Source organism: Antechinus flavipes, chromosome 1 (genome assembly GCF_016432865.1).
Source record: "Antechinus flavipes isolate AdamAnt ecotype Samford, QLD, Australia chromosome 1, AdamAnt_v2, whole genome shotgun sequence".
Taxonomy (NCBI): domain Eukaryota; kingdom Metazoa; phylum Chordata; class Mammalia; order Dasyuromorphia; family Dasyuridae; genus Antechinus; species Antechinus flavipes.
Window position 1 is genome coordinate 337,627,927 of NC_067398.1, and position 27,732 is coordinate 337,655,658.

The 27,732-nt window shown below is 39.2% G+C and overlaps 1 protein-coding gene across 2 annotated transcripts; it reads right to left on the reverse strand.

Annotated features, from left to right (window-relative positions):
- Positions 1 to 1,891: 1,891 nt before the first annotated feature.
- On the reverse strand, positions 1,892 to 21,712 carry RPUSD1 (RNA pseudouridine synthase domain containing 1). Of its 2 annotated transcripts, none has more exons than XM_051969327.1 (6): positions 21,624 to 21,712; positions 20,040 to 20,235; positions 18,312 to 18,435; positions 16,266 to 16,368; positions 15,404 to 15,505; positions 1,892 to 12,877 (listed from the first exon to the last, which is right to left on the reverse strand). In XM_051969327.1, exons 2-6 carry the CDS (start codon positions 20,219 to 20,221, stop codon positions 12,483 to 12,485), a joined length of 906 nt encoding a protein of 301 aa, XP_051825287.1. In that variant the 5' UTR covers positions 20,222 to 20,235; positions 21,624 to 21,712; the 3' UTR covers positions 1,892 to 12,482. The 2 variants fall into 2 exon arrangements, with proteins under 2 accessions (XP_051825287.1, XP_051825278.1); XM_051969318.1 differs by having other exon boundaries at positions 21,614 to 21,710.
- Positions 21,713 to 27,732: the final 6,020 nt, after the last annotated feature.

Sequence of the window (27,732 nt, forward strand, 5' to 3'; positions counted from 1 at the left end):
GACCTATGCTTAAAAGTGGAAGTGAGACCTAGGCTAAACACTGAGCCTGAAGCCTGAAATTCAGAGGTAGCATGAAATGGTAAAGCAAATAAACAAGAATCTGACCCAGAATCTGATTATGGTGAAAGGGATGCTCAAGACACAACTCCAGAGAGTGATCTCAAAACATTGACATGCAAAGTCTCAAAGGAGAACAAAGCTAGGACACAAATTCTTGGAAGAGACGAAGCAAGAGTTTCCAAATGTCTTTTATGAGTTAAACCAAAACCTAGAGAAAAACTTGGAAAAAAGAGAATACTATGAAAAGGAAATAACAGGCTTGGTTCAAGAGGTTCAAAACCTTGTCCAAGCAACAAACTACTTGAAGATCAGAATGGTTCAAATACAAGATAATGACTCCACAAGACAAAAAAAATATTAAAACAAAATCAAAAGATTGAAAAAAATAGAAGAAAATAAAAGGTATCTCATAGCAAAAAGAACATCAAGGAAAAAAAACCATGATTAAAAAAAAAGATTCTTAACATCATCTTTCAAGAAATCACAAAAGAAAATTATCTAGACTTCTTAAGAACTAGAAAAATGTACAAAAATAGAAAATGTAAATACAAAGAATCTATCAGTCATCTATTGAAAGAAACTCCAAGATGAAAATTTCTAGGAAAATTAAAGCCAAAAGCTAATGTTTCTAAATGAAAGAAATAATACTGACAGAAAGAATTCAAGTACCAAGGAATCACATTCAGAATTTTATAAGATTTAGAAGCTACCATGTTAAAGGAACAGATGGTCTGGAATATATTTCAAAAGGCAAAGGATATAGGCTCACTACCAAAAATAACTTACTCGGAAAAACTGAGTATAATCATATGGGGGGTGAGGGGAATGAGCCTTTAATGAGAGGACTTCATGATGAAAAGACCACAGCTACATAGAAACTGTGAAGTATAAACAGAGGAGCCAAGAGGAAGAGAGGAAGCTAAGCATAAAAAGACCAGATGTTGGGTTGAATTGACCAAATTGACCTGCTGTTTTGGAAGTAAATGCTGATGCTGCTGGAGTTGTAAAAATTAATCCTGAAAATAGCAGCATAGGAAATCCATGTCCAAATCAGAAACTAGGCTCGGTCAGGAATGGCAGGTCAATTTTCCTGCTTCCTAATTAAAACAAGATGAAACAGCTAGGTGGTTCAGTGGATAGAGTGCTGGGCAAGTCACTTAATCTGTTTTCCTTAATCCACTGCAGGAGAAAATGATAAACTCTTCCAGCATCTTTTCTAAGTAAACCTCCAAAAGTCAGATCCAACTGAACAAGTAAAAACAACAAGAAAAAAATTAAATTGAGATACCAAACAGCATAGCATAAAATCCAAGACATTCCTTGGTGATGAATGTGACTGGCCAGAAATTTCTTCTTGTTAGAAAATGATGATTTCTTATACAATAGCAGGTAAACAGAAAGCCTGCTGGCAATTTCAGTTCCCCCTCACCTCTTAAACACAGAAATCCTGTTTGAACTGAATTTATTTGTTAAAAAATCTCTTTATCAAGGAGTAAAGTTTGATATCATGGAAAAGAGTACTTGATTTTAAGTCAAACAACCCAAGTTCAAATACTGCTTCCTACCAGTATGACAAAGAAAAAAAAACATTTAATTTCTCTAGTCCTTAATTTCCTTATCTGTGAAATTAAGGAGTTGGGGTAGATGACCTCTAAGATCCCTACAAGTTAAAAATCAATTATTTTATGATGCTCAATCATTTTAATAAGAGATAGTTGCCCTATGCAGAGAGATGGCATGTGCTGGTAAAAATACTTCAACAGTCAACATATTTATTGAATATCTACAATATACAATGCAGTAGATTGCAGACAAAGATACTAAGATAAAATATGAGTGAATGAAAAAACATTTATTTATCTTTTATTGTTTCCAACTACATGTAAAAACAATTTTTAATATTCATTTTTAAAATTTTGAGTTCCAAATTCTCTCCCACCATCCCTCTCCTTCCCCCTCATTTAGAAGGCAAGCAATTTGAAACAGGTGATACATATGCAATTATACAAAACATATTTCCATATTAGTCATGTTGTGAAAAAAAAGACTACTCCCATAAAAATTCAATAAAAATAAAGTAAAAATATACATGTTTCAATCTGTACTCAGACTCCATCACTTCTTTCTTTGAAGGTGAACAGCGTCTTTCATCATGAGTCCTTTAGAATTGTCTTACATCATTATATTGCTGAGAATAGCTAAGTTAGTCACAGTTGATGATTTTTTTTTAAAATCTCTTTGTGATACACTTAGTAGTGGTATTTCTGAGTCAAAGTGTATGTGCAGTTTTATAGCCTTTTGGGTATAGTTTCAAAGAGAATGGTTAGATTAATAGTTCATTAGTATTCCAATTTTCCCACACCCGCTCCAAAATATGTCCTTTCCTTTGAAAAAGTATTTATTAAGGGATTATTGTGTGCCAAATACCATCCCAAGCTTTAGTGATACAAATAGAAAAATCTATAGTCCTTGCTCACATTCTACCTGTGGAAAAAGAAAGAGCTCCAACTGAAAAACAGATATTAAGATTCAGAAATCTTGAAGGTACATCAGATGGTCAGATGGCAAGTCCTAGGGATCTTTAGAATATATCAGTAAATCATTTAAAAAAATGCCTAAGAGGGATCATATAATTAGGGAGATAAAAAAGATATGAATACAGAACTGTTCAAAAAGTAGTTGATTAGTAATAATAATAGTTAACATTTATATAGTATTTACTATGTGCCAGGGATTGTGCTAAGTTCTTTACAATTATTAATTCATTAACTTAATTCTTTCCCGCCCCTCTGGAAAGAGCTTATTGTGGATCTATGGATTAATGTTCCTTAAAGCTCCATGAGAAGCTTCAGCTGGCAGCCATTGATCTTGTGAGATCCCAAGACTAGAAGAGTCACCATATGTTCAAGAGTTAAATCTGTAAAAAAAACCAGTTTTAAGGAACAATCTTCATGACAGTTCAGCAGACTGACCTGGCAGCAGGATGCCATGTCCTATAAGGAAGAGAGTGATACTAATGGAGGGCAGGGGTTGAACCCCCAAAATATATTGGTGTTTGGGGCTGATCTTGTGAGGTATCTCAAAAGAATTAGTAAGCTTAGTAGACCATCTCCAAATTAAGAGGCAAAGACTTTATTATGCTGTGGGCAGCAGGCTAAGTTCCAAAAAAGGAGTTTAGTGATTAACAAGGTAAAAGAAGTGGGCTAAGTTCCATAGTGGAACTCACAATTAACAAGAACCCTATCATGAGGTATTTGCCAAAAGACAGGCTGTTCCTAGAGAACTTGCTGCCATAAAGTAGGCAATTCCTAATGAACCCACATTTGGGATGCTTAGCAAGGTGGACTGAATGCCTAAAAGGTGTCAGCAATTAACAAAGGAAAAAATGCAGGCAAAGTTCCCTAGAGGAACTCACCATAAGAAGGAATTTGTCATTTACAAAGAGGAAGATGCCATGAAATGATACCCTTAATATTGTCGAATGACATTTGCCAATTGATAATAAATAATTGAAATTGACCCATATTGTCATACAAATTTATAGATGGAAAAACTATAGAGAACTAGACATCTTGATTTTTTCAGTTTTTTTTTTTTAATGATAGTGATGTCTGATTTTTTTTTTCTTTTTTTGTGTACAATAATTATCTTTATTTTTGTGATTCTGATTTTGACAAACACCAACAAACATGAACATTTCATAATAATAAAAAGATTATATATGAAATCATGAATTTTTATTATATCCAGAGTGTTTTTTTTAAGTATTCAACATATTGTTTTTAGAAACAAAAAAAATAATGCTTAGGAATCTATAAACTAGAGGCAGGACAAGTATTAAGCATAGAAAGAAGCTAGAATTCAGTGGCAAGGAAAGTAATAAGATGGTTATTTTTCATTTCACCAGAAGGATTAGAATTTGTGACTCCTAGTTTATCCAAGCAGTATTTATAATAGTGTTCTTCCACGGGCCTAGGGAAAGCTTGAGGGTATGGAAAATGCCTTTAATTGGGGATAGAAGAATAATGGTATCTTCAGAGATAAGCATAATGTAAAGTAGAAAATAATGGAGCAAAAGAAAGACAAATAGATTTTTAGTTAGGAGAGCTGAGTTCAATTGTCAGCTCTGCCATCTTATTTATTGCTTTATTGGGAGGAAAAAATTAGGGACAGATGAAATTTAGAGGTCATCTAATCTAACCCCCATAATTGTACAAATGAGGAGACTGAGGCACAGAGAGGTTCAGTGAATAGTGATCTCCTCCCACACCAGACAAGAGGCAAAGTCAAGTTTTGAACTCAGGTTTAAATCTTATGTTCTTTCTACTATTCCACACTGCCTCCCTTTTAGCCTTAGAAAATTAAAGTCTTATGCTTTTAAATTCAAAAAAGAGATGTGAGAAAATATTTCTCTTAGCAGCTAGAAGTAGCCAGTCATCCCATAAGAAAATGAACTTGTAGGCACTATTGACAGGTATCCAGCTCTTTCATCAACTATAGAGAGAGCTGGCCCATGGGAATATATCTCTATTTTTTCTCTCTCTCTCTTTAAAAAATTTCTTTTGTTTATTTTCAAAATATATGCAAAGATAGTTTTCAATATTCATCCTTGCAAAACTTTGCATTCCAAATTTTTTCTCCTTCCTTTTCCCCCACCCCCTCCTTTAGACAGCAAGTAATCCAATATATATTAAACATGTACAATTCTTCTATACATATTTCCACAATTATCATGCTACACAAGAAAAATTAGGCGATTTCTATTCTCAATAAGAGCAAAGCAAAAGGTACATGACCCATAAAGTAATTTTTTCATTTAAAAAAAAATCTTTTTTAAAGTATCCTGAACTTGACAAACACCAGGAAGCAAATGAAATCACAGGTCTCTATTATAAATGGTGTGGTTCTTTTTTTTTTTTTTTTTTAAACACAATAATAATGCCAAAACTATTTCCCTCTGAATTTCCTTCTGCTCTTTTCACAATAATACAATGGTAAAAATAGACAGCAGGATATCCAGAGTCCTGTCATCTAGGCCCTGCAATAGCTATTGACCCACAGGGTGATTCTGAATTCTCTCCTCTGGGCTCCTGTGAAATGAAGTGTGACAGAACATTTCTCCCACCACCCTCCTCCCCAACTCCTGCAAAGTGTGCCTGTTATTTTTCAAGCATGGACTATTAAAGGATTTAGCTTTTTCCCTGGCTCAGCCCTGCCCTCTTCCCCATACCTGAGGTTGGGGAACTTCACAGGTGTCTGAGTTGAGAATTTAGCTTTGAACTTGATCTCCCAGATAGATAGCAAATAACTGGTCCCCAGTGCTGGAGAAACCTGTTTGTGAGAATGGTTGCATAAGTATTTCACTCTCCTAGCCTTTCTATCTCTCCATCACCCTCAATCATCCTTTTGCCATCCATTAGTCATAAAATTATAGATCAAGAACTGAAAGTGACCTTAAATGCCAGATAGTTTAACTATCATTTAAAAAAAATAGATTAAGAAAATGAAATTTGGATTAAGTAACTCAACCAAGTTCATACAATAAAGCTTCAAAAATAGGATTTGAGCTCAGGTCTTCTCTTTTCACTGTACCACACTGCTTCCCTTGGCATCCTTAAGGAATGAGCTTTCCTTTCATCACCTCAGTCTCAACATATCCAAAATGGAGTTGATTATTTGTCCCCCACGTAAGCCTCCTTCTCGCTTAACTATTCCTGTCAACAGCACCATCGTGTGCTCGATCCTCCAAATGTGAATCCTTGGTATTATTTTTGATTCTTCCTTTTGCCTCTTTCTCACCTCTGCCACTTTCATAATGGTCATTACCTGCCCTGGACTACTGTGGTAAACCTTAGGTTCTTCACTTGGTGTTCATGAAACTGTCCACTGATGGAAATTAGGGTCCATGAACTACCTAGCATAAGAGAAAATTACAACTCTTTCCATAAAGTTGGTTCTCCTTGTTAATTCTACGCATTTCATTTTAGGAGAAGGGTTCATTGGGAATGTGGCTCTTGTCAGCAATGAGATGATTCAGGCCAGTTCCAATGGTCTTGTAATGAAGAGTACAGACTGTGGAGACTGAGTGTGGATCACAACATGGTATTTTCACTTTTTTTGTTCTTTGCTTGCATTTTATTTTATTTCTTTTTTGATCTGATTTTTCTTGTGGAGTATGATAATTGTGGAACTATGTGTAGAAGAACTGCACATGTTTAACATAAATTGTATTATTTGCTGTCTAGGGGAGGGGGTGGAGGGAAAAAATTTGGAACAGAAGATTTTGCAAGGATGAATGTTGAAAATTATCTATGTATATGTTTTGAAAATAATAAAACTTTAAAAAAAGAAGGGTTCATCGGTTTTATGATATTGCCAAAGGGATATCAGGACATAGAAAAGATTGAGGACACTAACTCTAAGGAGTTTTACTGCTTTCACTCTCTTTCCCTTTCAATCCATCCTTCATACCACTGACAAATTTTTCTTAGGCATAGAGTAAGTCGTAATCACTCCAAGCTCTCAGAAGTCCTAAGTGGATCCCCATTTTCTACTGCGTGAAGTTCATACCCTTTTACCAATCATTCAAGACCCTCTGCAATCTGTCACCAGCTTTCTTTACCTCACATATCATTCTCTTTCATACACTCTACTGCTTACAAGATCCCCTTGGAGGCTCAGCAGAAGCTTGATTCTCATTGCAGCCATGTACTTCTCCAATGTACTTGGGGAATACCGCCTCCGCCAATGCAAATCCCCATTCTTATATCCTCTTTACCATGAGTAATTCTTGTCTATATTACTTACATAAGTCTCTAAAGAGATTCTTGACCCCAAAGGAGTCAATAGATTTTTCACTATTTTGTCCTGTGATCCTAACCTTTTCCACTGATCTACTACTCTGTTTCTCAGCCAGTACCAAATTTTGATGACTGCTGCTTTATAATATAGTTTTAGGTCTGGTAGAGCTAGGCCATTTACATTTTTTCATTAATTCTCTTGAAATTCTTGACCTTTTGTTCTTCCAGATAAACTTTATTTTTTTTTTTTAGCCAATAGATAGATTTTTCAAAGTCTGGGAGTTCTAACCTAGAGTAGGGCTAAAGTTGATGAAGATCTGCACAAATCTGCATCAGATTGAACTAACCAGGTCAGAAAAATGAAGTAGGTTAAAGCTTCTACTCTAATAAGTACTGGGATTGGGTCTATAAGTAACCACTGCATTTCTGGCCTGAGTGGGAAAAGAAAACCCAATTTCAAAAAAAAAAAAAAAAAGATTTTAAATTGGGTCACAGAATCATGGACTGCAGAAACTATCCAGCCCAACCCCCTTATTTTATTTTTTAATTTCTATTCATTTTAAATTTAAATTATAAGGGCAAAAACAAACAAAAAAAATTTCTATGTATACAACACAATATAAAACCCCTTCATTTTAAGAGATGAGAAATGTGAGGCCCAAGGTCAAACAGGTAGTAAACATCAAAGCAGATTTTCCCTCTTATCCCAACTAGTACTTTTTCCACTGTGGTTCCCTGCCTTTGGGCATCAAGGTGTCTCAATGGTTAGAGCACCAAGTCTGGAATCAGAAAGACTTGTGTTCAAATCCAGCCCCAAGCACTTAGCTGTAAGACCCTGGACAAATCACTGAACCCTGTTTGCCTCAGTTTCCTCACCTGTAAAATGAGCTGGAGAAGGAAATGGAAAATTGTTTCAGTGTCTTTGCCAAGAAAACCCCAATGGGGTCAAAAAGTCAAACATGACTATGAATAATAGAACTCTACCTCTGTCCTTAAACCATGATGGAGAAAATTAATTTAAATAAACAAAGATGTGCCACTATTTCTGAACAACTGCATAACAATCCAGATGAAACCGGTAGCCTCCATTCATGAAGTCAGTGAATGAAGATATGATATAAATTCACTAATATATATTTATAATTATCAAGGGACTGAAGATGGTCTGGGCTTTTATTCTGTGATAGTTCTAACTCTGAGCCCAAGTGTTCATTAAGAGCAAAAAAAAAAAAAAAAAAAAAAAAAGAGAGAGATGGAAAAGGTTACAGCAGAAAAGGAGAAACGATGTACATTTAATGCGCAGATTGAATTTCACTATTATTCTTGGCCCTTCTTTTGGCCTGTTTTTTTAGCTTGGGCTTTACTGGCTTTCCCTTGCTCAATCAGCTATACCATTTTCTAATAGATTGGGAATTGGGACACTTGAGGCCTGGATTGATGAATGCCCGAGTTTCAAGGACAGACGTATGATTTCATTCTTTTACAAGGCTGTATAGAAAAAGATTTTGTTGTTATCTTCAGAATGCCTTCAGCATTGAGTTGATGATCTGACTTTTGAATTGATGAGAATGACATTTTTAGCTGCACAGGTTTGGCTCAATTTCCTATTATAGATATAGAGGCTGAAGCCCAAAGAAATTATTTGATTCACCTGCCCCAAGTAATTGAGATAAGTAGCCAAGGTAGATGATGAATCTAGAACCTCAGTCATGAAATCCAGTCATCTTTTCACTATACCATGTAATTACAGTTATCCCTTTTTTATGAAGGGTTTAGGAATATGGCAAGTCCTCTAATCCAGCCTTGACCACCCAACCTATCCCCTCCCTGGATGATCTGGAAAATTCATTTAAAATGTTTTGGCCTTCCCTTCATACCAGAGAAGTCTGAATTTGTTTTTTGTTTTGTTTTGTTTTGTTTTTTAAGAGGGTGTTTGCCTTATTGGACAATTCGGAGTAAATATTTGGTCATAAACTATACATATATTTATGATTTTAAGTTTCTAAATTTTTTCTGTGTGGTCTATTGGCCTCCTTCTGCAAAGCTCCCCCAAAATATCCTCTTCTTTCTTATGCTGAACCATGATTTATCAAAACTGTGATGGGAAAAATCATGAGGTGAAAAGGGATAACTGTACTCCATTTTTATATCTTAGCTTTTCCCTTGGCTGAAGAAGGGGGAAATTGGATAGCGATTATATAGGAATGTAGGCGAGACATCATTGTCATTTAATGCATGAAGTTCCCTGAATGGCTGATGACAAGGACTGTAGGATGGACCAATGATAGATAAATCTGCTAAGGAGAAGGAGGCATGAAGAACCAGGCAGAGCTGGATTCCGTCCCAAGAAACCACATTACTGACTAGAAGTGTTTAGGAGGCTGGCTGCTTCAGAGTAAGGCTCACAGTCATGGAGAAGTTAAAAATAATGAAAGGCTTTAGCCCGAGGATCAAGAGCAAAGTACCGGCCAAGGATGGTTTCTAGGAGGTGGGGGGTCAGGGAAAACTGCTAATGGTCTAACACATTTTTTAGATCTGGATCCTTCACAGATCTTCATTTGCTTAGAGACAATCTGGCACAGATCTGTGCTACATGAAGATACCCGTATCTACAAAGTCCACTCACTAGCCTCTCCTCTGAGTCAGATGGGGAAAGTAAGGGACCGTAAGACCTTCCTGGGTGGTAGGAACTGGTCCTTGGAGCTAGACCAAGAGGCTTTCTTCAGCATAAATCTCTACTGAAGTCTGTGGCTGGCTTTGTCACCCCTCACTGAAAAATCAGTTCATGAGCTTCTTTGAAATTTTCATTTATTGAACATCGACCTTATTCTCAGCCTCATGTGAGGCTATTTTTTGCAAGACAGAAGAAGATGCTATCTTTGCCCTCAGAGAGTTCACAATCTTGTTGGGAAGAGAGGTCCGGCAGTACCCCCATAGAATGTAAGTCAGCTTTGAGGGGAAGTTCACTCTGAGCTGGGGTGGGGGGGGGGTGAGGGGGGAGCATGAGGAAAGGCTTCCTGAAAAAGAGTACTGAATCTGGAGGTGGAAAACCTAGATTCAAATCCTGACTGCTACATATTACCTGAGTGACACTGGGCAATCAGTTAACTATTTAAGTGCCCACTATGTGCCAGGCACTGTGCTAATCATAGACAAAAATTAAACATTCCCTGCTCTCAAGGAGCTTACACTCTTATCAGGAAGAGAATACAGTTATATAAATTAAATTAAATACATACTATGTAAATGCATTAATTACAAGGTAGTTTGGAGAGGAAGGACTAGTACTGGGGGAATAGGGGATGGAATAAAGGCTTCACTTAGCAGGTGCTCAAGCTGAATCTTGTGCAGGAGGCAGAGGTAGGGAGGGAGTCAATGCCAGGTGTGGGGAAGAGGCAGGGCAAACAGCAGGAGGTGCAGTGTATAGGAATAGGACTGATGTCTAACAAGGCCGGGGCCACTTTTTAATATCACAGTTTCTATTTGTGGTATTTAATACCACAGCTTTTTTTGACTAAGGAAATGACAAGGTCATACCTGCACTTTGGGAAAATAACTTCAGCTGTCATAGGAAGGATGGATTTGCGAAGGAAGGAAATCTGAGTCAAGAAGACAGGGTAGAAAGCTATTTCATAGGCCTGGCACAAGGTGGTGACAGTGTGAACTGGGATTACTGGCTGTATGAGTAGTGAGGAGAGTCAAGTCACTTAAAAAAAAAAAAAACCCAAACCTGTCTGTGCCTCAGTTTTCCCATCTGTAAAATGATATGATTGGGCAAGATGAGCTCTAATTTCTCTTCTTGTTTTAAATATCCAATCCATAGCATTTCATTAAGACTTGAAGGACAAGAAGGATTTTAAAAGGAGAGGGCAAAGACATTTCTAAGCAGAGTACAAAGCCCAAGCTAGAGGCTATGGGCAGGGATGATCCTGGTGTGGTCAAAATATAATACTGGCTGAAGCAGAGGAGATATGAAAGGGGAGAGCAGGAGATAAGGCTTAAAAGCTTAACAGCCAGATCTTGAAAGGCTGGCAAGACCAGGATCAGCAATTTGGACTCCACCTCAGGCAAGAGGGAACCCAGCAAGAGACAACATGATTAGAGAGTGCGTAAGAAATAGCACTGAAAGGGAAAGAATGGAGGCAAGGAGAACAGGTAGGAGGCTGTTTTGATGGCCTCGGCCAAGGATAATGAATGTTGGCATCCAGAATGGACAGGAAAGGATGAATCAGGTTACAGGGCTAAAATCAAAAGGACTTGGCAAATGACTTAGATATTGGGAGAAGAACTAACCCAAACACTTTGTTCTATGTACAAGGGTCCTGGAGATTGAGCCTTCTCTAATCAGACAGGGCTTTGGGGGCCAGGTGAGGACCAGACATAAATAGCTGCAGGACCAACTTCACAACCTGAGCTGGAAGCATTAATCACCTGTGGACCCCTGGTGCCCTCTCCTGGTGAAAGAATGCTCTACACTATCACATGGCGTAATTAGTTTCCCTCCCCAGAGCACCCCGAGCACTTCAGGATCTGTCCTGTCTGGGTGGGCAAGGGATGGTGGGAAGGGGCTCAGTGCCAGCAAGTACCTGAGACTGAGTGGAGCAGCATCCTATATGAACTTACCAACCTCCTCTATCCCATGGTAACAAGTAAATCTGGCACGTGGCATCCATGCTCCACTATAGTGAAAAATTATCCTCCCACCTCCCACCCTATCTTGATTAAAAAAAAAAATCTTCCCCCCAAATACAGGCACTCTAGAGGAATCAGGAGAGGTGGCTAAGAAACTACATGACCTTGAAAAGTAACCTCTCTGGACTCAGTTTTCTCATTTATTAAATGGGGGTGACTGTAAGCAGATAGCCTAGTGATAAGCTCTGCCTTCTGAATTATTTTCAACAAGAGATTTTGTTTCCCAGGTCAGAGAAACCAAAACTTGCGAGGGAGACCATTTTTCCCTTTCCTTATTTTGGATAATCTCCTGACACACAGTGATGATAATAATGATAATGATAGCAGTCCTATAGCATTTATTATGTCCCAGGCATGAGGCTAAGCACTTTAGAGATATTCTCTCATTTGATCCTCACCACAAACCTGGGAGTACTATTATGACCCCTATTTTACAGATGAGGAAACTGAGGTAAAAATTAAGTCACTTACCCAAGATCACCTAGCGAGTAAGTGTCTGAGACTGGCTTTGAACTAAGGGCTTCCTGACTCCAGACCCAGTGCCTGCGGACGTGACAAGGAAACATTGGATCCACACTCACTCTCCCACTCCGGACAGTGAATCCACTTCTGGCTGCATACTGTAGGTGCTCAGGGATGAGGAATCAGGGGTTAGTTAGCTGTTTCCTTTACAGAACCAGCCCATCCCCACTTCTTGGGAATAATGCTGATTGATGTTCAGTTTCCTCAGGCTTGGAAGTGCTGGCTGTAGGAGTGGGGAGGCTGGTGGGGGAGGGAGGGAAGGAGAAGAAACTCCTCTCTGGCTGAGCCAAGCCCCCCAGGAAGTCCCTACCTCTTCACACTCAAAGTCTGGGTTAGAAAGAAGGAATGGGCTTCCTAATGGCACATCCCCGAGCCCCTTTCCAAGGACAGGCAGGGGTTAGGAGCAGTTCAGTTCTCCGGTTCCGCGGCCCATTCGGCCAGCCACTGCTGGCACCTGGCCCGCTGTTCCTCCGATTCTTTGGCGCTGCTCTCCTGAGTGACCACATTCTGGCCAACTTTGGGTGAAGTGTCCCCAGGGGGTGGGTCCATTGTGGCCTTCAGGGTCTGGATGACCTGCTCCAGGGGGTGGACCAACTGCTGGGGCTGCCAGTTAGCATCCAGCGTGGGCACGAAGGGGTCGGGTGTGCTCACCTCGATGAGCTCCCCGCACGTGGGGATGCGGAGATAGAAGGCATGCAGCATCATACGGAAAGGGCGGCTATCCTTCTTGAAGCTGTAGGTGAAGTCTCCCACAATGGGGTACCCACTGCTGCTGCAGTGTACTCGTAGCTGATGTGTCCGGCCTTCGGGAGAACACAGCGTCAAGAACACCTGCTGGCCCGGAGCTAGCCCTCCCTCTGGGACCTGGCCCTTTTTGACATCATCCTCCCTCTTGCTGCCTTACGATCACTGCATTTTGCCCTGGAAGGAGATCATGGAGGAAATCTAGTCCCATTCCCTCACCTCTTTACAGAAAAGGAAAATGGCTTGCCCCATTTGTCCGAAATCTCCTCCCTCAGATTACAGTTTTATTGGGTTTTTGCAGACAGGGGCCGTCATCTGCCCTTATCCCGTTACTGAGATGCTAACCCATCTTTCCTGATTGGAGAAGCCTTTTAGTCTGAATCATAGGATTTCAAGCTGGAAAAGAGTATGGGCCGAACGAGTCTAGGCCCTTTCATTTTAAGAGAAGGAAACAAACCGAAGCCTTAAAGAGACTGGATGATTTTTTTTGCCAGTCACACAGCTAGTAAATGTCCAAAGTAGAATTTGCACCTTAGCTTTCCAGGTTCTACTTCTGGACCCTATTCATCACATCACTTACCTATCTCTTAATGAAAGACCATATTTGTACAGCACTATTAAGTGCTTAATAGTTAAATTAAAACTTAAAAACAACGAGTTGGGAAATAAGAAGTGAAGGTATCATCGTTTACATTTACAGGGTCTTTGAGGGGCAGGGCACACACCTGATAGGTGGAGCCAGAGCTGGGGCAAGTCCAGGGCTTTTCTTAAGGCATCTCACAGCTCAAGTTTTCTGGAGTTTGGGGTCAGTGATGGGCACTTGAAAGTCCTTTTCTCCAAACTCCACCTAAATAGGATGGGCAGCAATCATTCCCAGATCAAAAGAATTCTTCACCCTCTTTTCATTACTCTCACTTCCTCTGCCCGTATTTTACTCTTTATTACTCTCCAGAGCTGCAGGCTCTAAATTTTTTGAAAATATATCCCTATCAGCAAAAACACTTTTAGCACACATCCACAATATTTTTCTATTTATTCATAAATGATATATATGCACCATTATAGTAATGATAACATGATAAAATTTATGCAAAAAAATGGACACTTTAAAAGGATGTGGCAAAAACGAAATAGTATTTGATCCTAGAGTCAATAGGAAGTCATTAGAATTTATGGAGTACTATGGTCAGATGGTGCTTTTAGTAGGGTCAGTTTTCAATCTGGCAGCCAAAGGGAGGAGGCATTGGAGAAGGGAGGGACTTGAGGCAGGGTAGAAAGCTTAGAAAGCTACAGAAATAGTCCTGGGGAAAGGTAATGAAGGCCTGAACTAGGCTGGTGGCTGTGTAAGTACAGAAAAGGGGATAGAAAAGGAGATGTGGTTGGGATTAGAAAGGGCAAAATTTACCAAATGACTGACTTTCTGGGATGAGGAAGAATAAAGCATCTATGAACCAAAGATTATGACCCTAAGTAACTGCAAGGATTGTGGAACCTATCAATGAAAGGGAAGTCTGAAAGAGGTGGGATTGGGGGGAAAGCTAAGGTATACCTTAGCTTTGGGGATGAGGCTGTCACTGCTCAGAGCTCGGGGTACACACCACAACCACGATGTCAGCTGGAGGGAGAAGGGGACCAGCGTGTGGCAAGGTTGAGGGAAGAGAGCTGTTATAGATGATTAGTTATATGCCAACCCCCTCTCCCCAGTGGGCCATAGGAGGCTGTGGTGGGAAAGGTAGGATTGAAATGATGAACAAGGCTATTAGATTACTTTCATGTAGCAAAGCACTGGTGCTAATTCTATTCCAGCTGAGATTTACAAGCTTAAAAATGCTACAAGGGTAAGCTTCAGTAGCTTAAAATAGCATTTGGGATCCCTTGTATAAATGTCAATTAATAACAATAATATCAGTCAAAAAAAATCTGGTTTTGAATCCTAGTCCTGCCACTTACCCAATTTGGCTACTTCATTTATAACACTAATCTAATCTATAATATGTCTAATTCAAGATTCAAAAGGATGATAAAAGGCTATTACTCACAGCCTGGCAGAGAGGTGATAGATTCAGGGTAGAGAATAAAGTACATTTTTTTGGATATAACCAATAAGGGAATTTATTTTGCTCAATTATCCTATTTCTTACATGAGGTTTTTTCCCCCCCTTTTTGCTCCTTTTTTCCCCCAATGGAGGAAGAAGCAATACATTTTTCTTATTAAAAAAAAATTTAAAAGTAAATAAAAATGAAAAGGTTAGACTAGAAAATCTCAAAGAGACCTTTAAGCTATGAATACCAATCTCTTAAGTCACCAGGTCTCATTAAGTCTCAATTTTCCAGATATAAGACAATTCCTATGACAGCATAAGGCTAAATGAGAGGATATTTGTGAGAGTACTTTATAACTATTCAGAGTTATGGAGATATTAAATTTTCCTCAGTGGGGAAGTTCACCATGCAATCTTGGGGCAGCCCACCACACAAAGTTAATTTCTCCAGAAGCAGTCACTTATCTCACCTCCTTACTACAAAACATTCAGATGTCTCCCCTGACCTTGGCCAGGTGAGCTGTGAGGTGGTGGTTATCTTACCTGTGAGGGGCTGGAGGAGGACCTTGGAGACTGGATCACCATCATACACTCCACGCTCTAGGACTGTTAATTCTGTCAGGCACGGTTTGGCATTCTCACAGCCTGAGGAGTAAGAATAAGAAAAGAGAAATTGTGGGATGCCCAGGGGTAAATCCTGACTTAAACAAGTGGATCTGCAGAAAGACCCTCCTGGATTTCCTCCCATGTTCCTTCTCTCCACAGGCCCACATAAAGTCTTGGATTGTCCCTTTCCTTTCAGTAGGCACATTTCCTTAGACAACATGTCTATATGTTGTGCCCTTAGACCATGGATTCCTTGAGAGTGTATTCTTGCCTCAGAAGCTGTTCTTGGTTGTTCATTGGCTTAATAATAAAGTATGGCCCCAAAATTAAATTCATTCATATAGAATAAAACCTGACCTACTCAGACCCTAGTCCTGCTCTGTGGAAGTTTACATTCCAAGCTTATACAACAAAAACATTGTTGCTGTTCATCCTTTGATCTCAAAAGGGACCAATGACCCCAGGAAGGTGATATATTGACTTTCAAATGAGGGAGGCTGTGCAAGGTCATCTGCCTCACTTTCCCCTCCAGAGTTATCTAGGTCCAGTGGCAAGACACAGATCAGAAAGACTAGTGTGGATGCAATGGGAGACCTTGGCCATTTAAAGCCCAAGCCAAAGTCTGTCTGAGGCCACGCCTCTTCCATTGTCAAGGCTAGGTGAGAAATGAGATAAAAGATGGCCTAGTTTTGCCTTCACAGAAGAATCCATCAGGGAGGGAAAGACTCTTAGCCTGAGAGTTAAGAGCACACTTAGGGCAATTTGGTGAAAGGAGGCTAAGAAGGTCTAGGCTCCCTACCTTCTGTCCCTTCAATACACATCATGTGGGTCAGGCCTTCTGTAGTATTCTTCCCAATGGCATGATTGATGGTCATTCTGCTCTCTTGCACATGGCCTCGAACCTTTGGAATAAGAAAGAAATCACGAACCCTGAAAATAGTTCAAAACAATTTACCAAATGCCACTTTAGTACCTATTTATATAAGAAGGCTCACAAAACAGAACAGGCCCATTTGGACCTGGGAGACCCGGATTCTAATTTTGAACTAAATACTTACTGTGTAACCCTAAGAAGTCATTTGATTTCTCTACACTTGAGTTTGCTCATCTGTAAAATGGGGAAAATATTTATAATATCCAACTTACAGGATTGGTGATTGGAAAATTTTTAAACCCCAAAGTACCATAGAAATACATATCATCACCATCATCATCATCATCATCAAGCTTCCCCTCCTCTAAGGGGCTTTCCCTGACTCCTTTATCCTTATACCAGTCCCTCCAAACTCCTACAGCAATTAATTATGGCCATAAATCAACACCTGATCACAAACTAGCTCTTATGGTATGCTCTATTTCAAATTAGACAATTTATATAATTTATAAAGTGTTTAGCATATTAATGATGTATTTTTGCTGTCTTCTAGATAATTTATTGTGCAACACATTACTGCACAGTTGTAGATAACTTATTTACTATAACATTATTTTCAGTTATGTGTAAAGAAAAAAATTAATTACCAAAAAAAGTGCACTGCACATAGTAAATGTTATATAAATGCTTTTTCCCTTCTTCTACTTCCGCCAGCTTGTAGCATCTTCTATTTCCCAGCTTCTTAAAGTGTGGATGACCTCATATGGGGTCTTGTAACTGAATGTGGGGGTTGTGAAATTATGATTTAAAATCAGTAAATGTTTGATTTGTATACCTATTTTATATACTTATATACATGGGATCATGAAAAATTTCTTGGGTAAAAACTGGGTTACGAATGGGAAAAGTTGCTCTATTTCACTTATATTTTTGCCTTGTCCCACAATGCCTAACTAAATCCAATCACACACTAGGCAGAATAGGTTTGGTGAATGAATAACTGATCTCTCCAGAATAAATGAGGAATATGTCCCTCCATGGGGAATCTCCAGAGAAGGACCCTGTTTTTCTCAAGGGCACTTCATTATCTTCCTTCTCTCAAGATATTCTCAAGAACAAATATCTACTATTTGCAAGGCACTGCGGAAGAATAATTTGCAAATTATCTGATTTGAAATAGAGCACACTATAAGAGATAGTTTGTGATCAGGTGTTGAATTGTGTGGCAATAATTAATTACTGTAGGAGTTGAAGAGATTGGCGTAAGCTAGAATGGTCAGGGAAGGCCCCTTAGAATGAGTCAAAATTAAGCTGGGTTTATAACAATGACAATAATGAGGATTTTTTCTGAATGCATAAACATTAATACAAGTAACAGACAATGAGTACCTAAGAGAGGTACCACATGTTATAAACTCAGATGGGGAGATGAGGAGGAATTGGAGAAAACTTCATAGAAAAAGCACCATTAAAGGTGGACCTTAAAGTTCAGGGGGGCAATCCACTGAGAGAGGTAATGGATGGAGAAGCATTCCAGCTGTGGGGTGTCACAAAAGCAGGAAAGTAGATGTGAACAAATCATTCTTTTTGGTTAGAAAGTGGAGTGGTGAAGGGGAGAATGCAGGGAAGGAAGGAAGGAAAGGCCTTGAATGTTAGGTTAGGGTCCCATGGACCCATGGATTATGGCATGGATTGGGAGGGGGGGGCGCCACTTGAAAGTTTTCCAGCAAAGGAGAAATGTGACTAACTTAGGGATTTCCCACATATCCCAAGTTTACTTTCACAACCTATCAAAGATGTTAGTGTGGGGGATGGCTAAAGTTGTTTTATAAGGGCATCTCTGGTAATGGCCATCAAGGGCCCCATAAATTAAGCCACCTCTACCTCCCCTGCATCTCTCACTCCCCCACCTTCTAACCCCCCAAACCTAGTAAGGTACAACCTCACTCTCATAGTCCTGGGGTCACATACCAGGGCAAGGTAGGCTTTGGTGACCTGCCGCTCCTTGAAGCACTTGTAGGCCCTGCCAGCCGCTGCCTTGTTCAAAGCCACACAAAGCGCTCCACTGGTGGAGAAATCCAGCTGGTGACAGAACCTGGGGGCAGACACAAAACCCATTGGACATCCTGTGGCTCTGGCCAGAGACAGCAGGAAGGGGGAGGGGAGGGTAAAGGTCAGTTTGATGCCACAGAAATGACCACACTTTAGGGCAGGAAATCCACACCCCTCCCTCCCAGTTCCCACCAGTGACTTCTCTGACTGGGAAACACTGAACAAAGAACTTTCATTTATTCATTCATTCACTTATCTATCTATCTATCTGTCTGTCTGTCCTCTGTCTCATTCATTCATTTATCCATCCATCTATTTATTCATTCATTCATTCATTCATTTATTTTTGGAACCACGTTTGGAACTAAAAGAGACCTCAGAGGTCATTCAGACCAAAATCTTTCTTTTAAAGATGAGGAAACTGAGCCCCATCCCAAGGTCATAGAAATAGTATGGTGGAGCAGGAATTGAACACCATATCCTTTGTCTGAATCCCAAAGAGATCATAAAAGAGATACAAGGACCCACATGTGCAAAAATGTTTTTGGCAGCCCCTTTTTGTAGTGGCTAGAAACTGGAAACTGAGTGGATGCCCATCAGCTAGAGAATGGCTGGATAAATTGTGGTATATGAATGTTATGGAATATTACTGTTCAAGAAATGACCAGCAGGATGAATACAGAGAGACTTGGAGAGACTTATATAAATTAATGCTAAGTGAAATGAGCAGAACCAGGAGATCACTGTACACAGCAACAAGTTTATGTGATGATCATCTGTAATAGATTTGACTCTTTCCAACAATGAGGTGATTCAAGGCAATTCTAATAGACTTGAGATGGCAAAAATGCCATTTGTATCCAGAGAGAGAACTATGGAAACTGAATGTGGATCAAAACACAGTATTTTTATCTTTGTTATTATTGTTGTTTGCTTGTTTTTTTTTTTTTTTTAAATTTCTTGTGTTTTTTCCCCACCTTGATCTGATTTTTCTTGTGCAATGTGACAAATAAGGAAATATGTTTAGAAGAAATGCACATGTTTAATCTATAGTGGATTGTTTGCTATCTTGGGGAGAGGGAGGGAGAAAGAGGTAGAAAAACTTAGAACAGAAGGTTTTGCAAAGGTGAATGTTGAAAACTATCTTTTCATGTATTTGGAAAAAGAAAATATTGTAAAATTTTATAAAATTTAAAAAAATAAAAGAACAAAAAATAAAATAAAATCCTCTGACTCCAAAATCCAGAACACCTTCCATTGCATGAAAAGTTGCACTAAGGTTTAGTTTAGTCACTTGTAAATACTGAGTTACCTCTTTTATAAGATTGTTTGTTGAGAATCTTAGCTAAGATGACATATGTAAAAGAGATGTACAAACCATAAAATGATGCATTAAAATGTAAGTTGCTATGAATTTTATTAGAATAATAGGCTAAAAATATTAAATTCAAAGGAACTTTATAGAACTTCTTCATGGAAGGAAACAGGCCCAGAAAAAGCAGTGAAGTGGCTTGCCCGGGGCCAATGGGCCACATATTTGCCATATAGCACAGGACTAGAGAATCCCAGATTTCTTTCCTACTCAGCAGGGCCCTGCTTTTATCAGCACCTCCATTTCTGATGCTCAGGGAATCCTGGGCCCCACACCTGAAGCCGTAGTAGGTGTCAGGATCAGCCAGCTCTGGGAACCGGTGTTTCAGCTGACTCTGCAGAGTCAGGGTCTCATACCACATCTTGCTGTCAATGCGGAGGTCCCAATGCTTGTTGACTACAATGAAGTCTGAACTTTGGTAGAGAATGGAGAGGTTCTCTATGCACCCTGGCTCCATGCTGGGCTTGAAGCCTGTCAAACAATAAAACAAAGACTTTGTTCCTCCCAAACTTGTCAGTTACCTTCCTTCTACCAAAAGAAGTAATCCTGAGCTGGTTCTGCTAATCAATAAGCATTTTCTAAGCACTTACTATATGCCGACATTATGATGCTAAGTTTACAGAAGCAGAGACAATGGGAGTAGTCCCAGGATAACTAACTTGTTAGATGATGCTTAAGTTGCAGAAATGAATAACTGATAGAAAGCTAAATCTGCAGGAGGCTAGAGGGAGGGACCTACCCAGAAAGAACCTACTTTAAATTTGATTTGAACAAATTTCTAAACTTTCAAAAGGAAATACACAAAGCATCCATTTCTTACAATAAAAAGAATTATTTATAGGGTTCTCAGTAGGATGGCTTAAGATGGTCCATTCACTCAGGAGTATTGAGAATAGAATTTTGAGTTAGATAAATTTACCTCATGCTCACTTTCTGAGAAATGTGTCAGTCTTACAAAACAAATAAATACATGTGATTTTACTGGTATGAAACCCCTCCACTATCTTAGAACACAACCTTTCTTTTTAAAAATAATAGCTTTTTATTTTTCAAATACACACTTATTTTTGTGAGTTCAAATACAGCTTCGGACACTTATTAGCTGTGTTATCCTGGGCAAGTCACTTAACCCCATTTACAAAATAAGCTAGAGAAAGGAAATATGAAACTGCCCCAGTAATCTTTGCCAAGAAAATTCTAAACAAGGTCAGAGAGTTGGATGTGATTAAAATAAAGGAACTCCACTTTTCCAGAGTGATTTATAGTTTAGATTTATAGTATAGAAAACCTATAATAGTATAGGTTATAGTTTAGATTTATAGTTTATAGAGACAAGACGTCTCTATTATACACAGAAGGAAAACAGGTATCAGTAGGATAAGTAATTTGCCCAGGGTTAGATAAGAGAATATAATAAGTAAAATAATAAGAGAATAAGAGAAAGAAACAGAATTTGAATCTAAGCCTTCTGAAAACAATTCAAGGACATCACATGGTTATTTCTATAATACATCATAAAGCCAAAATGAAACAACTTGAGAATTGTCCACAGCCCAGGCATAAGGAATTAAGAGCAGCCTTCACATGTTTAACTTATAGGATTGCTTGCTGTCTTGGGGAAGATAAAAGAGGGAAAAAAATTTGCAACACAAGATTTTGTAAAGGTGAATCTTGAAAACTATCTTTGCATGTACCTAAAAAATTAAAATACTATTAAAAAAAAAAGCAACCTTCATAGGCCTATTTATGGCCTTAAGTGCCTTTTATTTCCTATGAAGGATCTTGTACATAGAGCAGCTTTGCCAATTTATAGACAGAAACTAAGGCCCAGAAAAGTCACCAAACTTACTCCAAATCACCTGGGGAGTCGACAACAGAGATGGAAATACAGGTCAAGTGCTGAGTCTTGAAGTCCCATGGGTCATTCAGTAAATCATCTTCTTTCCATGGATCCTCTCACTTCGGGCTGCTGGAAGGGACAAGGAGGCTGGAAGACATTCCAGGCAGCACCTCTTGACTGTGGAAACAGTAAAAAACAATGCTTGCATCAGAATTCTCTGGGGGAGAAACTCAGCATATTAGCTGGAAGCTATTATCTTAGATAATAGGTCACTGAAGGTAGAGTTAATAATTAGTGATCACACAGGAAGAAACAGTAGTACCACTGCTTTCTAGAAAGGGATGTCAATCAATTGTCCTAGGGAGCACTTACCGTTCAGTGATTTCCCCATCAATCAAAAAGCTTTTGCGAAGTTTTTTTTTTTTTTTTTTTGGCTTTACAAATATTATTATTTATATTATTTCATTTGATCCTCACAGCAACCTAGCTAGGTGCTATTATTATCATCATTTTTTTTTAATTTTCTCTCTCTCTTTTTTTTTTTCTTGAAGCTTTTTATTTTCAAAACATATGCAAGGATGATTTTTCTCTGTGAAGTTTTTAGAAGGTACCAAGTCCAGGGCTCAACGCTGGGGATGCCCAGAAACAGCAGACAGTCCCTCCCCTTAAAGAGCTTACATTCTGATGTAAGAGACAGTATATATCAATTAGGACATGCAGATAACCTTTGAGGGGACAGCATTAGCCTGGGGGGGGGGAGGGGTAGGAAGGGAAGCAGGGAGGGAATAATTAGGAAAAGCTTCCAGAGAAAGGTGGCACCTAACTTGAGTCTCAGAGGATGCTAGAAAGTCTTTGCAAAGGTGAGTGTTGAAAACTATCTTTGCATGTGTCTAAAAAAGTAAAACACTATTAAAAAAAAAAAAAAGAGCAACCTTCATAGCCGCCCCCCCTTTTTTTTTTGTTGAGGCAATTGGGGTTATATGAATTGCCCAGGGTCACACAGTTAGGAAGTGTTAAGTGTCTGAGACCAGATTTGAATTCGGGTCCTTCTGACTTCAGAGCTGGTGCTCCTAGGCCCATTTATGTTTGGGATGCTGGGAAGGGAGAGTATTCCATGGGAACAGCAATTATAAAGGCAGAAAGGTGGGAGGCCAATTGTATAGAGATGAAAGAAAGGCCTTCAAGAAAAGCAAATAGGCCTGGATGCCCAGGATTCAGTCAGACAGATAGAATGTAAAATGACTAGAAAGTTTGGAGGGGGACAGCTGGGATGCTATAGTATTCAAAACTCCTTTTCTTAGACACAATTTCCCTAAATGTGTTGACTCTCTTAGTTGAATACAAGCTCCTTAAGAGCAAGAATTGTCTTTTTTTTGTTTTTGTTTGTATTTGCATTTTCACAGGCACAAAGAAAATGCTTAATAAATGCTTGTTGACTCAATCTGTAAAATCATATTGAATTATACTGAAAACTTTGCTAAATACTGCAGGAGAGTAAGCTGAGGGGCACCAAGGGCAGAGAGGAATAAGGAAGGACAACAAGGTTGGGGAGAGCATGGTAGAGGAGTGTCAGGGAGATAACCTGCCAAGGCCACTGGCCTGGAAGTCAGAAGATCTCACTACCCCAATTGCATTATATTGTTCTGGGCAAGTCACTTTCCCTTGGTAAAATGAAGGGTAGATGGCATCCCTTCTTTTATATCCCTTTGACAAGATCAGATTTATTTTATTTTTAATAGTATCTTGTTTTTCCAAATACATGCAAAGATAGTGTTCAACATTCACCTTTGCAAAACCTTGTGTTCCAAATTTTCCTTCCTCTCTCCCTCTCCCCCCCCCCCAAGACAGAAAGCAATTGAATATAGGTTAGATGTGCAATTCTTCTCCTCCTCCCAAGACAGCAAGCAATTGAATATAGGTTAAACATGCAATTCTTCTCTCCCTCCCCAAGCCAGCAAGCAATTAAATATAGGTTAAACATGTGCAATTCTTCTCCCTCTCTCTCTCCCTACCCCCTTCCCCAAGACAGCAAGCAACTGGATATAGGTTAAACATGTGCAATTCTAAGCATATTTGTCATGCTATGCAAGAAAAATCAGATTGATTGGGGTGCAGCTTCTAGGAGAAATATAGCAGTAATCCTAAGACCACCTAGACTTTAGGAGTGCAATTGTTCCAACAATCTGTTTGTTAATGATTTTAAGTCTTCTGGCTTCAGGAATACTGTAGTATAGTCCTAGAAATATTGATGAATGTCAGATAACATCTGTTGGTCAGTGATAACAGAGTTTCTGAGACAAATGGTAGGTGCCTACCAGACCACTCCTCAATTCTACCTCTAAGCCATAAAATTAACATATCACAGAATCTCTGCTTTTTCCTATAAATTTATCTTCTTGCTCCTGGTTCTTTCCTAAATTCTTTTGGAGCTTAGCCTGCTTCAATTGGTGTTACAATTACAATAAACTTTGCCCCCTGACTCAGAGGTGGGTTCAAGCCTGAAAATTCTTTTGAGACACTTTGCTCCACCAGTCTGTGACCCCAACTTTTTGGGGTCTCCTTTTGATCTTCAATAATATCAAAAGGGGAAAAAAATGAGAAGAAAAAAAACGCAAGGAAATGAACAATAACAAAAAAAGTGCAAATACTATGAATTTGAACCCCGTTCAGTCTCCACAGTTCTCCCTCAGGATGTGGTTGTGATTGGTGCTGTGCATCCATAGTCTATTGGAATTGCCAACAAGATCAGATTTGGAACTGGACGAGATCCCTGTAGTCACACAGCTGGTCCATGGCAGAAGCAGGATTCAAACTCAGGCCCCTGCTCTTCATAAATTGTCATCATGAATCATTAAGGACACAAGTTTAATACAGCCACCTACCTACTCCTCCCCACTCCTAATTTCCTTTAAACTCTTCCCAGAAATCAAGATAACACTTAGCAAGAACATTAGCTAGGTTTGTGGACTGCCTGGAGAAAAAGACAAATGGCTTCCCGCAATTTACTTAATGGAATAAATGAAGACCTTAATTGAGGCTGAGGGGAAATGATGACCCTAATGGAAGATGGGAGGAGTCAGGGCTCCAGGCCAAAACCTCTGGTGATTTTCAGGAAGCCGGCCAGGTCCATAAGCAATCCAATCCAAATTTGTAGAAAGAAGCACTTAACTGGGGAAAGAGCTCAGCATTGTGCCAGGAGATGGGAGGGACAGAAAGTTATGTCCTCATGGAGCTTACATCAGTCTAAGAAGGGATGGGACAAATAATCCTGAGCTTATTATAGGGTGATAACACAATGTGGATGCTGATAATATCTCCCTATTCTTGACCTTTGGGCATGTTCCCCAGGAGGGGATACTGGACTCACATAGGGCCTTCCCTTCCATCCCATAGGAAGATCTCCATCCAACTGGAAAGCATACAGATCATGACCAGGACGAATTCTGAATGTGCACCTTCTCTCTGTCCACTATATTAATGCTTACCCTTTACCTCAGGCCCTCACCACTACTTGTAACCACTTGCCCCAGAATTCCACAACCAGGAGCCATCCGTGAAGAGATGAGATCAGCCTCTAAGACAGAGGTTTCCTAGAGGGCCACTTTGGAGTTCACAGGTGATCCCACAAGTGCAATCACAGCTAGAACAGAGCCACGGTCAGCCCTCATGGCAAGAGGTAGCTTCTACAAGCTCAGCAGGAGTCAGTGCTTTCAGTCTCTTGAGCAGTTGGGTGCAATTTTTGCTAGGTACTGGCTTGACAGGTGTTGGGTGAGGTGTGAGTTTCAGAGGGATTTAACCTCACGGGATGCAAAAAGCACCTCTGCTTAAGGGTTTTGGCCAATGCAATAATGTTTCTGAGGTAGAGCCTCTGTCTGCTACAATATCCAACCGGTCTGTACATTCCCTATGCTTCTGTGTTCCTTGCAGCATCCCTTCCTTGTTCCACAGCAAAAAGCACAGGGGAGGGAATAATTGGGGAGAGTGAGAGCCAGTGCTTCCAAAAGGGAGACTTTAACGCACTGAAGCTTCATAGAGTGAGAAAGGGGATCAGGGCTCTGGCAGCCAGGGGACAGAACACTTGAGTCTTTAGGATTGGTAATATCCAATGAAGCTAGAAAGGCCCCAGATTGTTGTTTTTTTTTTTTTGAAGCAGAGGAGAAGTTTTGGGTGGCTGTAATCCAAGCAGGATCATGGGAGGCAGTGCTATGCCATAGGAAGTGCCCAAGGAACTAAGCAGAGGAACAGCAAAACTCAAATTTGTCCAGGGAAAAACAGGGCAATGGCATCATATTCTCCTGCTCCTAAGTCAGAGGAGAAAAACAACAGATCATCTATATATTGGGGAAGAACTGAGTGGAAAAACAAGGAAGAATGAGATGGTTATGCAAAACTTGGGAGAAATGTAAGGGGGAATCAGTAAATCCCTATGTGAGAACAGTCTATGTATACTGCTATCCCTCCTAAGTGAAAATGACAACATTATGAAAAGAAAATCAACTAATGGGAAAAGGAGATCTTTAGGAAGAAAATGACCCCTTGAAAATTAGATTTGGGCAAGGGGAAACTACTAAGAAACTACTTCTAAGACACTAAGAAATAATAAAATAAAATACAAAGAATGAAAAAAAAAGAGAATATGAAACATCTCATAAGGAAAAACAACTAATCTGAAAAACAGATCAAGAAGAGAAATCATAGAGTTACTTGAAAAGTACTGGACTACTTGAAAGCGAGGATCAAAAAAGAATCTTGATAAAAAAATACAAGAAATAATTAAAGAAAATTATCTTAAAATGTTAGAACAGGAGGGGAAAGTAAAAACAGAAAAAATTCATCAATCACTGAAAAAAAAATTTTACAAAAAAATCTAGAGGAATATAATAGCCAAATTCCAAAAACCCTAGTTCAAGGAGAAAATATTACAAGCAACAAGAAAAAAACTATTCACATACAGGGGGAGCCACAATTAAAATTATATAAGACCCAGTGGTGTTTACATTAAAAGACCGCAATTCTTGGAACACTATGTTTCAATTTATTATTTTTCTTTCTTTCTTTCATTTTTTATTGAAGTTTTTATTTTCAAAACATATGCAAGGATCAACATTGATCCTTGAAAATTACATGCCTAGATGGCATGTAATATGTTAAACATAGTAAAAATATATGTTAAATCCAAAATAAGCATATATATTTATACAATTATCTTGCTACACAAGAAAAATCAGATCAAAAAGTTAAAAAGAGAGAGAGGGAGAAAGAGAAAGAGAGAGAGAGAGAGAGAGAGAGAGAGAGAGAGAGAGAGAGAGAGAGAGAGAGAGAGAAATTCAAACAAACCACAAGAAAAAAAGGGAAATGTTATATTGTGGTCCACTTCCAGTTCCCACAGGCCTCTTTGTGGGTGCAGATGGCTCTTTCCATCATAAGTTGTAGTGGAACTGGCCTGAATTATCTCATTGTTGAAAAGAGCCTCATCCATCAGAATTGGTCATCATATAATATTGTTGTTCAAGGATGTAATGATCTCCTGGTTCTGCTCATTTCACTCAGCATCAGTTCATGTAAGTTTCTCCAGGCCTTTCTGAAATCAACCTCCTGATCATTTCTTACGGAACAATAATATTCCATAACATTCATATACCATAATTTATTCAGTCATTCTCTAATTGATGGACATCCACTCAGTTTCCAGTTTCTTGCCACTACAAAAAGGGCTGCCCCAAATATTTTTGCATATATGGGTCCCTTTCCTTTCTTTAGGGTCTCTTTGGGATTAAGCCCAGTAGGAACTCTGCTGGATCAAAAGGTATGAACAGTTTGATAACTTTTTGAGCACAGTTCCAAACTGCTCTCCAGAATGGCTGGATCCGTTCACAGTTCCACCAACAATGTATTAGTGGGAACACTACATTTCAAAGAGTAAAAGAACTGGGATTGTAGCCAGAATTATTAAATCCAGCAATGTTAACCATGATCACAAACAACAATGACAACAAAAGAATATTCAATGAATTGCTAGACTTTCAGGATTTTGTTGCAAAAAGACTTGAATTTAATAGGAAATCTGACATATAAGATCCAAGAAATATAAGGTGAATGTCAAAGATTAACTACAAGAGACTCAACAT

Coding starts and splice junctions, on each gene's coding strand:
- RPUSD1 (XM_051969327.1), bottom strand. CDS start 20,221: ATGGAGCCAGGGTGCATAGAGAACCTCTCCATTCTCTACCAAAGTTCA. Junction 18,436..20,039: donor GACACCTACTACGGCTTCAG/GTGTGGGGCCCA, acceptor GTCTGCCCCCAG/GTTCTGTCACCAGCTGGATT. Junction 15,506..16,265: donor GTGTATTGAAGGGACAGAAG/GTAGGGAGCCTA, acceptor CTTACTCCTCAG/GCTGTGAGAATGCCAAACCG.